The sequence below is a fragment of the Phaseolus vulgaris genome, chromosome 3 (genome assembly GCF_000499845.2).
Source record: "Phaseolus vulgaris cultivar G19833 chromosome 3, P. vulgaris v2.0, whole genome shotgun sequence".
NCBI lineage: Eukaryota > Viridiplantae > Streptophyta > Magnoliopsida > Fabales > Fabaceae > Phaseolus > Phaseolus vulgaris.
In genome coordinates, this window is record NC_023757.2 from 1,201,567 (window position 1) to 1,216,981 (window position 15,415).

At 33.1% G+C, this 15,415-nt stretch overlaps 2 protein-coding genes across 2 annotated transcripts; both read left to right on the forward strand.

Moving 5' to 3' along the window:
* Window positions 1-646: 646 nt before the first annotated feature.
* LOC137806109 (3-ketoacyl CoA thiolase 1, peroxisomal-like) lies at window positions 647-6,057 on the forward strand. Its single transcript, XM_068606064.1, has 14 exons — window positions 647-863; window positions 1,135-1,208; window positions 1,544-1,628; window positions 1,820-1,946; window positions 2,292-2,390; window positions 2,476-2,543; window positions 2,626-2,733; window positions 3,058-3,135; window positions 3,210-3,342; window positions 3,439-3,535; window positions 3,885-4,008; window positions 4,388-4,496; window positions 4,742-4,825; window positions 5,831-6,057. Exons 1-14 carry the CDS (start codon window positions 657-659, stop codon window positions 5,875-5,877), a joined length of 1,440 nt encoding a protein of 479 aa, XP_068462165.1. The 5' UTR covers window positions 647-656; the 3' UTR covers window positions 5,878-6,057.
* An 842-nt stretch (window positions 6,058-6,899) lies between these two features.
* LOC137806108 (uncharacterized) lies at window positions 6,900-13,968 on the forward strand. Its single transcript, XM_068606063.1, has 9 exons — window positions 6,900-7,284; window positions 8,021-8,218; window positions 8,670-8,767; window positions 11,120-11,207; window positions 11,286-11,489; window positions 11,936-12,192; window positions 12,891-12,981; window positions 13,069-13,279; window positions 13,407-13,968. Exons 1-9 carry the CDS (start codon window positions 7,117-7,119, stop codon window positions 13,619-13,621), a joined length of 1,530 nt encoding a protein of 509 aa, XP_068462164.1. The 5' UTR covers window positions 6,900-7,116; the 3' UTR covers window positions 13,622-13,968.
* Window positions 13,969-15,415: the final 1,447 nt, after the last annotated feature.

Genomic DNA, 15,415 nt, shown 5'->3' on the forward strand with positions numbered 1-15,415 from the left:
AAAAAGCATTTTTAAATAAATAAAATAAACTTTAAAACAGAAAATAATTTATAAACTTAGCTTTTATTAAGAATCCATTATTTAAAAAAAACTAAGATACGCAATAAATTGATTTAAATTTACCAAAGAATTTAATATATTTTACTTTCTTACTTTTGAAAAAAAAAAACATAACATAAAATTTCCTAAGAAACAAGACATATTTTCAAAGCTACGAAGGTTAGACACTCTCTTAAATGGCGTGTTGATGTTCACTCTCTTAAATGGCGTGTTGGTGTTCGATGTATAACACCTGTATGATACGTATCCGTGAAGTGTCAAATTAAAAAATTATTTGTTAGATTTCTGATAATTCTAATACGGTTGTAACACAATTTTAAAAAGGAAAAATACATTATTTTTTTAAAAATTTAAACTTTATAAATTGTTATTATGATTATAAAAATAAAAAATCTGAAACATATTTGTGAACATAAATCTTTATTATAAATTTATATAATTTATAATATATAGATTTGTGTTCCGTATCTTATATTTTAAAATATGTATCTAATATGTATCTCTGTGTTCATGTTCATGTCGTATCAGTGTTCGTATTTATTGTATATGCTGCATGCTTCAAAGTCAATGTCTCCCTTCTTAATCATCCATTATATATGTTTAGTCTGCTTTGTATAATCATAAAGTGTAATTGTTTCTCGTCTTCAGCACCAAACAAACACAAGACAGAGTACACAATACAGTACAGGTGGCCAAATATGAAGAAAGCAATTCAAAGACAGAGGGTCCTGCTTGAGCATCTTCAACCCAGTTCTTCAAGTTCGAATTTTTCGCACCAAACTCATCAATCTACGGATCTCTCAGTAAGTGGGTGTTTCATTTTTTCTTTTAAATTCCCCTGTTTTTCAAACTTTGATTTCTATCTTCAAGAGCTTATGTTGTCTTTGTTAATGGAATGTTAGTGCATAAGTTTGATGTCTTGCTAACTGAATGCTGTTCAGTTTGGTTGACTGTGACTTGTGAATGTTAAAGAGTATATGTTTAAAGTTTTTTTATTCTGGATTTGTTGAACCAACTTTCACTTTTATGTGGAAATGCTTTACTTTGTTTAAGTCTCTTTTCCATTTCTTGTAGGCTTCCTCATGTTTTGCTGGGAATTCTTCACATGGGCAAAGGGGTGGATCAGAAGATGATGTGGTGATTGTAGCGTAAGTTTACCTATATAAATAGTTCTATTGTGGGATCTTAATCGAGCTGAATTTGGATTTAAATAGATGATCTTATCAAAATTTCGGGTCAGATGAAGACATGTAAATCCATGCCATGAGCACCCTTACATAGGAAATACACATTCATGTAAAATTGTATGTCATTCAAATACTTGGACTAGTTTGACTGATTCTGTGATTTTCCTACTATCCGTCAAAGACTTGGAATAGTTTGATCAATGATATATCATTCAGGGATAAATCTGAGTATTTACTCTGTGATTGTATTAATGAGATTATTGGACCTTTTAGCTTTAATTTCTCTGCATAACCAGGGCATATCGAACTGCCATTTGCAAAGCAAAACGTGGAGGCTTTAAGGATACCCTTCCAGATGATCTTCTTGCCACAGTTCTGAAGGTAAGTCTTTGATTAATGAAAGAGATTGGAAATAAAAATAGTAAGTGTAAAAAGTGCTTTAGTGAACATTCATAATGGTTATGATTGGAACATGTCAACCTTGAAATATTTTGAGCTACTTTTGTTGATCAGTGGTTTATTTCTTTTACTTCTCTTTTGTTCTGTGGTTTCTAAACTGAGTTTTTCCATAGGCTGTGATAGAGAAAACAAATGTGGACCCAGCAGAAGTTGGAGACATTGTTGTGGGCACAGTACTGGCCCCTGGATCAGATAGAGGAATTGAGTGTAGAATGGCTGCCTTTTATGCAGGTTTCCCAGGTACATTTGACAATTTTCATTTGAGGATTGGTTTGGTGGTCTTTAGAGTCTGAAAAATGTGTAGGTCAAGTGTTGAGGAGGTTGACTTTGGTCACTTTCTCTATAAAGAGTTGAAACACTCCTGAAATGTCTGTATAAGGGTTGGGACATTCCTGAAATGTCTCATTTTATTTTATTTATTCTTTGCTGATAAAAAAAAATCTTCATTAATATGTTATATGAAATCTTTGATTTTACTGAATGTAGAAGTACCGATGAGGTGGCTTCATATGATTATGCTTGTAGCTCATATGTACTTTAGCACGATTTCTAATATATGATGGATCTTGTTCAATTTTCAACCAGAGACTGTGCCTCTTCGAACTGTCAATAGGCAATGTTCATCTGGACTGCAGGCAGTTGCCGATGTAGCTGCTTATATAAAAGCCGGGTTCTACGACATTGGTCAGAATGAATGGATCTAAACTTTATATTAAAATTCCATGGCCTGGTTATTTCTTTAGCCTAATCTTCCTAATATTTCATGCAGGTATTGGGGCTGGATTGGAGTCTATGTCATATGACACTGTGAATAGGCTTAGCAACATTAACCCAAAGGTATGCAGAAGTTGTATATTTTGAAGTCCACATCTTCCTTTGAGACATGTTTGGCTTGACTTTTCATTATATTAATTAACAGGTAGAAACCTTTGCACAAGCCCGGGATTGTCTTCTTCCAATGGGGATAACTTCTGAGAATGTAGCACAGCGCTATGGTGTTACAAGGCTAGAGCAAGATCAGGCTGCTGTGAGTATGACACAAGTATTTAATATGCTAAGGGTTTGTTTTGGCAAATTTCTCTGTATAAAAGAAGAAAAAAGTAAAACGAGTGTCTTCATAACATAAGATAAAACTAGCTTATGCATGAGTTAAATGTCTGATTTTGTAGAAACTAAATCAGAGAGTTTCTATAAATTAGCTTTTGCATAAGCTAGTTTTAGCTAGTTTCTATAAATTAGCTTATTTCATTTTTTTATCCTAAAAGTGTTTGTAGAGAAGTTTGTCCAAACAGATCCTAAATACATATGAAGAGATTATTAGGATGCATGAACTTTTAATTTGCATAATTAGGTTGAGTCTCACAAGCGTGCTGCAGCCGCAACAGCATCAGGTAAATTCAAAGAAGAAATCATTCCAGTTTCTACAAAGGTGAGCATTAACTGCCAAATGATCTTTCCTGTAGTATTAGTATATTGGACTACTAATGATATTTGTTTTCAAAGTTTGTGGACCCTAAAACTGGAGTGGAGAAGAAAATTATTGTTTCTGTTGATGATGGTATCCGGCCGAACACAAATATAGTGGATTTGGCAAAGCTGAAGCCTGCATTCCACAAAGATGGAACCACAACAGCAGGTATCAAAGAACTATCTTTTGTTAATTTTGTCACTCTTTGGGGAAATGTTCTACCTTGTGAATATAATTGTTTTCAATCTCCTTTTTCAATTTCAGGGAATGCTAGCCAAATTAGTGATGGTGCAGGAGCTGTGCTCCTAATGAAGAGAAGAGTGGCTGTGCAAAAGGGGCTTCCTATTCTTGGAATCTTCAGGTAAACAATAACAGTGACCTGCAATTATCCTATAATGTGCACACTACCTGCATTTAGCCCTGAAATACATGTTTTCTTTTATCCAAACTTGATGTCTCTATAGAAGCTGCACTTTGAACTATTAATTTGATTAATTTAACACCAAACTACAAGAGAGTCTTAGAAGTTAATTCAGTTCTTGAGTGTTTGAGTAAATGTAAACTAACAAAACAGACATGTAGATGTAGGGCTATTATGCAATATATACTTACATTTGGCATCCTGCAGGTGAAGCTATTGAAAAATATTCATATATGTGTGTGTGTTTTGTAAAATAGAAATTCTTCTCACAAGTTAATTCGATTTTCAGGAGTTTTGCTGCTGTTGGAGTAGATCCTGCAGTCATGGGTGTTGGCCCAGCTGTTGCCATCCCAGCCGCTGTGAAATCTGCTGGTCTTGAACTTGGCAACATTGGCTTATATGAAATCAATGAGGTAAAGGTTTTAAGAGTTGCCATTACAGACATTGTTTTTAGAGAAACTTTTCTATAAACATTTTAAGTTATACGAGAAGAAATAAGGAAGTAAAATGCATTGAACTCTTCTCATAAACTGTAATCAAATTATACATCTTTCCTCTGGGAGAAGTTAAATGACAGAGTTTCTGTAAAAGTTAGTCCACAAATTGATTTTCACTTATGGAAGAAGCTAACTTTATTTTACTCTCTGATTTTCTTCAAGTGTTCAGAAGAAAAATTTATTCAAATAGAGTCTTAATTAATAGGCTAATAGCTACTTTTTATTGCATGTTTTCAGAGCCAAAGTCACTTCAATAATCTTGTACTAAGTGTTTATCAATATAATGGTTTTGTAGGCCTTTGCATCACAGTATGTTTATTGCTGCAAGAAATTGGGACTTGATCCCAGAAAGGTCAATGTCAATGGTGGTGCCATTGCTCTTGGACATCCTTTGGGTGCTACAGGTGATGTTTTCATCAGAAATTTATCTTACTTTTTCCCCTTACTATTTTCTTATTAAATGGAAGAGACAAAATTCTCCAGAGAGGCACATCTTTACATTACTGTAACATGTTTACTCATGTATATTTCATCTTAAAACCAGGACAAGCCATCTTACACTTACAGTTGAACAGATTAATTCTGTTCATCTATCATGAACCTAATGCTGACTTTGTTGGTGAATTTTCATGCTACCCTTTTATGACAGGTGCGCGCTGTGTTGCAACTTTGTTGAATGAGATGAAACGCCATGGCAAGGATTGTCGCTATGGTGTAATCTCCATGTGCATAGGTAGGTGATTTCTTCTTTTTGGCCTCTCCATCTCACACATACAAGTCAAAAGAATTGTATATTTGAGAAATTAGTTTTGTGACAAATTCATATCACTCCAAAATTGGGAGATAAGTTTTGTAAATCATTTCAAGGTTGGAAAACTTGTTTCAGCTGTTCTTGTAAGTTGACACTAGTAACCTGGCAAATGTATACCTAGTTATGTAGAAGTTTATCCGAACAAAACCTACCCGGTTTAATATTAATTTTTGGAGAGGCTAAATGAAATAGGTTTCTACCAGAAGTTAAAAAATAGCTTATGAGAGAGAATTATTTCATTTTCTTTCTTATTTGCTTCTTTGTATGTGTTTATGAAGAAACAGCCTTTCGGCCGAATGACTTCTCGGATGAGTCAAACCATTTTGACTCATCCAATAAGTCATTCGGCGTATCAGTTGAGAAAGGGAAGTAGGAAAGTAGTTTGTAGAATAAGTTAGCATATTTATTTCCAGAAATTGTTTTGTCTTAGACTTGGGAAAAAGGCACAAGAGAGGTTCTATAGAATTAAAAGCGAAATGGAAATAAGAACATGATGAGTAAACACAAGTAGAAAAGTTAAAGTTAGTGACTAAACTTAGGAGAAATAAACAGATTAATGGTACATGCATGTGAGAGTTTAAGAGTGCTATTCCTTTCTATTATGAAGTGAATTTAAGCCTAACTCAACCTCATAAAACTGGCTTATAAGGGGAGGTTTACACCACTTATATACAATGAAATATTTTCATTTTTAGTCCATGTGAGATCTCCAATACATCCCTCATGCCGAGAGTGACAGCTCGTGCGTGGGACGTTATATTATGGATGATCCGATAAAGACCTGATAACAAGTGTCAATAAACAATCGTTAGGATATGTTCGAAATGACTCTGATACCTATTAACAAGTAGACTTTAAACTTAATTCAACCTCATCGAACTTCATAATACTTTCCATATAACATTATTGAAATGTGCATAATTTCAGGGTCTGGTATGGGAGCTGCTGCTGTATTTGAAAGGGGAGAGTATTGAAGATTTGTGCAAGTTTTTATGGTTAGAATAAATGATATTTGTTCACAGGATACTTATATTATTGGACATCATTTGAAACTCTCTATTTTGAATTCAGTTTGATGGGAATGTCACAAAAAGGTGGCAGTGTGGACAAGTTATAACCATTATTATTAAATGATAAATAGCTCTTTCAATTCACATGAACATTGAGTAAATCACTAATAGTGGGTTTGAATGGAAAAAAATTAGAGGAAAATAAATCTAAATATTAGTTGTGATTATTGAATACTTTTTATCTGATTAAATTTAAATTTTGTCTTGAAAGTTGACATGTATATAAATATTTTAAGAAAACTATATTATGCATAAAATTAAACACTTTTTTTATATGTAATTATGAAGAATTTACGAAAGCATAGACTGTGCGTGATTTATTGCAGAATCTAGCAGTATTTATTTTACAATCTTATATAAATACCTTTTCAGTTAATTATTTAAGTTATTTCCGCATTTTAATCAGCATTTTTAATAGCAATCACAACATTATAAAAACTAATTTTTAAAATTTCAAAACGAGTAACCTTGTTATAACTTTAACAATTTAATCTAAATTTTTTTAACCATACTTTCTTTTTCTTATTGTTATATCAAAACTTTAGGAAAATTATTAATTTCACTTTTTAAATCAAGATAAATAACCATTAAGAAAAGGTTATAAAAGAGGGTTTTTGTTTGTCATTTCTAAATTTTATAAAAATATTGAATCTGTATATTTCTTCATCTTCTAATTTATTGAGATGTTATTGAGATTTTTTTTAAAAACAAAATCATAACGAAATATGCAAAATCGACATTATTTTAGATTGGTCGATACTAATTTTTTAACTTAAAATCAAAATAAAATATTTATTTTAAAATATATAGATTAAACAATCATACAAATACAAAACAATGTCAATTTTTTTTATTAGTTTAATTAATAATTAGTTATACAAACCAACAAGTTCACTTAACAAAAACACACATAATATGACGTAAAAACGACGTGGTCTTGTTTCGTCGTTCACACGCTTAAAAGCTCGAAAACGACGTTAGCATTGCTTTGCTAGCACAGTCGCATCTTCCACCCAAATCCAAAACGACAGAACACACAACAGATCGAAATTCCATAGCGTAAGGAACAACAACAATCCCATTCACTGTTCTTTCACCAATTCCCCAAAAAACCTCTCTCATTGGAATCTCCACACAACAAAAATGGAAGACAAAACGCAGTCCGAGAGTAAGCAAAACGACGACGACGAAGTTGCGCCAAAACCACAACTGCCTAACCCGTCGTCGGGAGGGTGGGGATTTTCGCCGTTCTCGTTTCTCTCCGATCTTCAGAAAGCCGCCGCTGTTGCCGCCGAAGAGATCTCCCGCAATGTGCGTTTCGAAACGGCACAAAATGGATGTGCCGTTTTGTTTTATATTTTGGTGTCAACCAATGCATTCGCTTCAATCTATGACTTTGTTGTTGATTTGTGTTATTTAATGTGGTTTTCCCTTTTTGTTATTGTTTTAATTTATGTAATGGTTTTATTATGAAACTTGGCCTATCGGATTTCTGTAGTGTGTTGCATTTACTGTTTTTGGCTGGCAATTTTTTTTTACTAATTTAGCTGATAGTGAGTTCGTTAGTGTTGAATTCTGAAGTTCAACATAAGGCTTTCACAGCGTTTACATTTTATTATTTTTTATGGAGAATATATAAGGGTTATTTTTGGTTGGAGTAAAAAATGGTTATGTGAGAAAGAGGTTGATTCTTTATTTTTCCCTTATATTCTGTCTTAATTGCTTAGAATAGATTATATTGAATGAAAAAGTAGACGTATTGCTGTCTTGGAAATTATTTATTTGTTGTGGATTATTAGGAAAGAATGATTGAAGAGGACCATGGAAGGGTTATGTTCGATTGGAGTCAAAATGGGTGTGTGTGGAAAGATATAATGCTCTATTCTTCTAATAAACCATACCTTATTTACTTAAAATTGATAATATTGAATGAAAAAGTAGAGACATTAATATTTTGGAAATTATTTAGATTTGGAGGATTATTGGGAATGATCATTGGAAAGGTATCAAATTATTTGTTATGAATCAATGGGGTTTTGAAATGCAGGCTGCTGTAGTTGCACAGACAGCATCAAAGGGCATTGCGGAGTTGCAAATTGAACCTGAAGATTCAGAATCTTCCAAAGAGGATGAAGGGACTGAAGATTTTGCACCTGAGAAGGAAAGTGACGATGAGAGTACCAAACTGCGAAAATCTGCTCTTGATAGATTGGAGAAAGTCAGTGAAGATTCACTACTTAGCCAGGCAAGCATATAAAGATACACTTCCTTGGGGGGTTTGGGGTGGGTTAATTTGCAATTTAGATGTTAGAATTTATTGGATTTGACCATCCAGGTCTTTGCATATCATTCTTTTTTATTCATATGTCTTTGCTATGAATAGGAAAATATGCAGATTTCCGGTTCAGTGTTCTCTATCCTTTTGCTCATCTTTTACACTGATTTTTTTTGCTGTTTGGTTGTTGGAACCAGTACTATCTAGCTTCTAGAATATGCTTCTATAGGTCTTACCTGTTATAGGTTTGATTTTGTCTAATCATTGTCATGGGTTGTGAGTAACAGCGAACAACATTTTTAGGGAGGACAATTGACTGCCTAGTAGGAATAATATCTGTGTTTGGATGCAAATTTTATGCTTTTAGGTAGTCTGTACTCATACATTAAGCAGTCATACCCGAGCTACTTAATGTGTGTAGGGTTTGAAGGCTTTTGATAGCTCTGTGGAGACTTTTGCATCTGGAGCATGGAGTGCTTTAGGAAATGCATGGAGAGGGAGCACTGATTTTGTTCAGCGGTATAATTCATTGCTATATTTGTTTATTTATGTAAAATTTTTATTTTAACAGTGACCGATGTGGAGGTTGGTTTAAGTCTAGTAACTGATCACTGTTCTGGTGGTGATATGTTGATACTTTGATGGAAATAAGCACCTATGCTACTTGTGAACATGTGACTAGTGTTCGGTGTTGTATTATGCAATTTTCTTAAAGGTGAATTAAGTAGTGAACCAATATATGCTTTACTGTGGACCAAACGACCTGCAAACTGCTACTGTGGTTAATCTTTGTATGCAGTAGTTAATAAATTGGTTCTGTTCACCTCATCCAAGATTATACCATCTTTTGCTCAATACATTCCACCTCTACTTTCTCTCTAATGTATTTCCTATCTTATATTTACTCATCCGTCATGTTACCTCATCTACAACACTGTATATGCTCTTGTTGACTCTTTACTGCCCCCACATTCAGGATTAAGAGTGCTATGGATAAATGAATTTGACATATTTTCTGATGTTATACGCTTATGGAATAAATTGATGCGTTTTTTGTTGAGGGTGGGGTGTTATCTTATGACTTGTGTATGGATTTACTCGGTCTAGTTGGGTTACTCTGCAATTTTCTTAAAAGCCATCTTACTCTACAATTTTTTAGTCTTGGTTAGTAAGGATTTATGTTTCTTTTTTATATATAAAGGAAGTAATTTTACCAGAGAAGGGAGACAAAAATTAAATTGAAGAGGATAAGATACCATCTAAGATTAATTCATTTAATTCAATCTTAATTTTTAGGGTGTCACATTATATCTTATGCACATCACTTTCTTTCATCCTAAAATGATAGCCTGACTTCAAATCTAATATAGACAAATTTACAGCTCTCCATATTTCATCTAACAGCTCCTCTATGACTGGAATAAGAAACTTTTTGGATGTTCTTATGTTATTTAAAGCCTTGTAGTCAGTACAAAACCTCCAACTGCCATCCTTTTATTTTAACCAAAATTAAGGGACTAGAATACAGCCTTGCGCTTGGTCTAATGAGGGCTGCAGCAAGCATATCTTTTACAAAAGCTTCAGCAGCCTCCTTTTGATGATGGGGATATCTATACATCTCACCATTCCTCGTCACCTACATCACTTGTTCCTTGAAATTTGCCTCAATCTTTCCCGACCCTTTTATCCATTCATATCCCAAGATTACATCTGCTCTCCCTATTCAAACAAATAAAAATATTTTTTTACATTTGATACTACTGGCCCATCCTGAAGTACAGCTGATGATGTTGGGCCTCAAGTTCCTTAGAGTAGCAGGCCTGGTCATGCAATTAGAAGACCACATGGAGGGAATGATTTCATACATCAAGTTTTCTTTTCTATTGTCTGCAACATTTGTAAGTTGTAATGTAACTACCATGTTGTTTGTTGATAAATTCATATATTTATTCTCTGTTGTGGGTTCTACTGGTATAGTTACCTTTTTTGTGTAAATAGTCTAGGCTCTAAAAGTGTAAGGTTTTTACAATGTCATCTAATCACAAATTGTCATGCATGATAAGTTTATAGACTTCTACTATGGTTATATTAAAAGTCACACGAACATTTATTTCTGGTTGATTGACAATGTAAATATTTTTATACTGATAACTTATAGAATTTTATTTTTCTTTGGGTTGTATATTCTTTCTTGATGTTTTTGGAAATTAGATATTTTGTTTGTCTGTTATTATACTAAGAGGCCCGACACACCTTCACTTTATGCTGTACCTATTTTCTTAGTTATGTTTTAAATGCAACTTCCTGTTTGTGCATATTATATATTTTATTTTTATTTTTTTTCATTTTGAAAGGAATGATGTAGCATGCTTTTCACAATACATAAGCTAATTTTCAAATGGATATTCTACAATATGCGCATTCAGACTATGCTTTGGGAGATTAGGTTTTGGTGGTTCCTTGCAAGAGCTCAGGCTCTCTCTACTTTCATTAATAATATTCTCATTTTACCACGTTCTATTAATAAATTGTTTAGATAAGGCTTTCAGCGGTCCTTAAATTTCTGGTATAGATATATCTGTATTATAATTGCATAAAACCACTCAACTGCCTTTGCTCAATTCAAATATGATATATTTTTAATTTTTCTGCTTTCTTTTCTTCCTATCTTGTTCATATTTAATTTGTGATTCTGATACTGTTGACTGAGAAAAATGTATAATTTTTTATTATAATCCTGCAAGTCACTTAGCATGGTTTAATTTTAGAATACTTCACTAATGGTATAAAACATGAGGTTTCTTCTTTTCTTACAACAAACTTTCTGTTTAAAGGCTATGAACCTGAATGATGTCTCCTTGTGTTCTGTAGGCTCGAAAATTCTGCTTCAAACCTTTCAGGGTCTTCTCAGCATGATGGGCCAGGAACTGCTGTTTCTAATGCATCTTCTCTATTAGAGGTTTGGAGAATTTTTTCATTTAATATTTTTTTATCAGTAATTAGATATACATGCATATTTCTATTCATTGTGATACAGACAGGAAGAGCCTTTACTGCAAAGGGAATACAAGTGCTTGAATATGTTGGTAAGGAAACAATGGACCTATTAATCAATGAAACTGGAATTGAGGTTGAGAAGGATAACAAACAAGGTGAAGAACAAAATGACGAGGATCAATTATCAGAGGAAGTGACTTTTGATCGATGCTTTTACATTTATGGAGGTCCAGAGCAATTAGAGGTATCTTATTGTTAAAAGATATAGAAATTTTCTCATGATATCATTTCCGAGTCTTAAAAGAGTATTTTTGAGTTTTAACTAATGAGTGAGTAAAATAGGTTCTTGGAGAGATCTTTTGTTTTCTTAATTGAGTTCATCCAGCTCAACTTGAATTACTTAGGGGCTCGAAGTGGTTTCTGGATATGAGGCTTCTTGATTGGAAAGAATCCCTTAAAAGTGGTTTCCATATTTCATGGTTTGTTTCCTTATTTTGTTTAGAATTAGAGATCTAATATTAGTATGAAGAGGGTTGGTGCATTGTGTTTTGTAACCATATCACTGCATATCATCAATAATTTGTTCTCTTTTCCCCTCCTCCTCCTTCGTCCCTATAATTTCAACACTTGATGTGTTAAATTCTGCTTTTTAGATTGTGGTTTAAAAATAATTTCATATGCATTACTCAGGAACTGGAGGCTTTGTCTAGTCATTATGCCTTGCTATTTAACCGAAGAAAAGTTAAGTTATCAGCTGAACAAAAGTCTGTACATGATGGGAAGCTTAAAGAGGTCCAACACATTTTTAATTTGAGTGCTGAAATTGATAGCAGTAATACTGATTCAAACAAAGGAAAGACAATAAAGAAAGGAAACGAAGGAAGCAGTGATGAGATGAAGAATTTACACGATTCAAGTGTTGGCAAGGCTGCTGAAATGGCTGCAGGGTAATTTAACTTGCCTAATAATTATTGATGTCCTATTCACTTACCACTTTTGCCATAAAATCGAGTTTAAAGTGGTCTATTTATTATATACTGAAATATTACATATCTCTATGATCCAAAAGAAAAATGGTTAAAGTTCTATATGCAAGGATGTCAATGGACGAATTTAGAAAACCTACGAGATGCATTTGATTTGGATGATTGTATGCATGATAAGATAGATAGCATGTACTTAACATTAGTAAAAGCAAACAAAGTTTGAAATGTGTTTGTCTATCACTTTACTACAAGTGTGATGAGCGAACTATATCAAAAGCTTAAGCCATTAGGTTAATACCCATGGATGGTTTTACTTACATCTAACACATTCGCTTACATCCAAGAACCCTTTGGATAACAATGCACAGCTACACTACTTATTCTATAATTTTGTGTTATTAGAATGAAGGGTGGTAAGGTAAGCAAGGATAGAGTCTAAACCGCATGGCCATAGAGGCTCTCATGAGCAAACTATCCCAAATGCTTAAATGATTATATATAATATTACATCTCTGTAATATCGTAGCCCTTTCCAATTTAGATTCTGGTTATTTTGAGCAGTCTGATCGTTATGCTTGTTCACCATATGCATATATAGATTAAGTAAGCCCTCCTTACTTCATTATATTATATGCTATATTTGATGTTTCTTGTTGCAGTTTCACTAATGCCTTATCTGGACTAGCTGCTCATGATATAGTTCAGAGAACTACTGCAAGATTGGAATCACTTCATTCCGAGGGAGTTCACGTACGATAAAATATAATGGAAAAAATTTATTCTTATCACATGAGGTTGTCGTAAAAGTGAGTAAAATGGGGCTGCTTTTCTTTGCAGAGACTGTCCGAAATGTGCTGTTTTGCTGTGTCTCAACTTCTAGTGTTTGGAAAATCCATCATTTCTCATGCCAATAAGATTGAAGACGATGATGATGATAAGGCAAACATTGAGTGGCCGGAAGACGTTACTGCAAAAGCTAATATCATAAGAGTAAATGCCCAAACAATGATAGGATATGTGGAAGCAGTTTCTAACAGCTTTATTACAGGTTGGTTTTTTACTGATTTCACCCTTCATTATAATCACATTGAACTATGTCCGCTGTATTTGTATGCCTTGAATTTCCATTATTCTCAGCTCACTGAATCATTTAACATTTGGTATGTATTTATCAGGCATATCTGATGTAGCAGAGGCCTATCAAGCTGCCATTAAAGCTGTTACCACTGAGTCTCATGCAGTTGTTCCCCATGCATCATCAGTTCAGGAAAAAGCCAGTGCCTTTTCTGAGAACCTTCAAGCTGATCAAACCACAGCGGTTTGCAAAATCCAGGAAGGAATGCAATTTTTAGCTCACGTTCTCATTTCAACCTCAATGAATGCTGCTTGAACACTTCTATATGTTATTATTTGTAAATAGTCACAGTTTAATTAGATAAATGATACCCCACTCAACTATGCTATATAGTTTATGTTGGTTTTAGACTTTTAGTAACTGGGGCAAGTCTGTCCTGATAAATTGTTTCATGCAACCGTTTTATTCTTTAATTCCTCAATTCAGTCGGTCATATATGAAGAAAGTTTAGATATGCACATGTATGTAATCAATTATTCGCTGTCATTTGCAGTAGTCCAAGTTGGGATCAATTGTTGATTACATAACTGATGTGTACATGTTTATTGGCGTGGTAGCCATTTTCATTCTGTATACATGAAAAAATCATCACTTTGTTGGAACTAGATTTCGGATCTCAATTCGATGAAGTTCTATGAATTCTTCAATGTTAGGTAACGAACTGTCAAATTTATGTTTGGCTGATGTAGAGATTTTGTAAGCTTCGCCTGCCATGTTCTGACCCTTTTTACATTCTGATCACTGATTACTGAATTAGGTCCTAATTGATTAATGATTTCTAATGGCTTGTTCTTAAAACAACTTTAGTAGCTATTTCTTATTACATTTATTAGTAGACCGGAACAAACACCAATTCGCTCGAAATGGCGTATTGGTAAGTTATGGTGTAATCGGTTGATCATTAATTATATTGTATGAGTTGAAATATCTTTAGCGGACTGTGTTTCCTGCACCTCCATATCTTCTTCTGCCATCCCTATATACAATATGAAAATACATTTTTATCTTTTTACCTCATCCTATAGAGTAATTTTCGGATTATGTAATCCAAAAATTAATCATGCATATGAAAAAAGGCTTTTGAATTATGTAATCCGGAAGCTAATTACAAATTTAGAAAATGACTTTCGGATTACGTAATCAGAAATATTATAGAGGGGCATTTTTGGAAATTTTAAAATATATGGAGGTGAGAGAAGAAGGTATGGAGGTGCAGGAAGAAACAGTCTCTTTAGTGTTATTTGAAGAAAGAAAGGACGGTATTTCTTCATGCACCTTTACATTTTTCTTCTTGCATTCCTACATTCTTTAAAATACCAGAATTATCCTTGATAATTTGGGTGATTTAGGAAATAAGAATTCTGTAAGTGAAAGATGTTTCCAGAATAGGGGTTCTGTTTTCTAGAATAAAAAATCCAAAAGGCAAAAAACCATTATGGATTATCTCTTCTCGAACACATTTTTTTAATTTTTAGAATAGAAAATTCTGAATTCATAAAATTTGTTCCGAAAATATTTCACATAATTTAGAAATCATTTTTAAAAGTAATAAAATTATCTTTTTTGAAAATGATGGGGTGCAGGAAGCCATTTGATGGGGGTGCAGGGAGAATCACCCAAGAAAAGATTTAGAAGTTAGAAAAATTATCAAAGTTCAAATGAAAAAACTAATGTCTTACCTTAGACTTCATGAACAAGAAACATGTTTCACTGAATTACTCACAAGAGATTAGGTCATCTACAAATATTGTAGTTAATAAATAAATAATTTCTATATATAAATAAATAATTATTTTGTTCACTTTAAAATTGATCTATTTTTGTGTGTTTTATTTTTTCTTTTCTCTTAAGTTTCTACGAAATAAAAGAGATTCTTCCATTTATACAAATTTCAAGGTGCATGGAATAGTGTGTGTGGCAGCACTATGCTCTCTATTGGAGAACTGTCAAGAGAGGGAAGACCATTTATACTTTCCATACTACTTTTCATTTCACTTCCCAATAACTCTTTTTTTATTTAATATTTTTTTTTTTACAAAGTTTTCAACA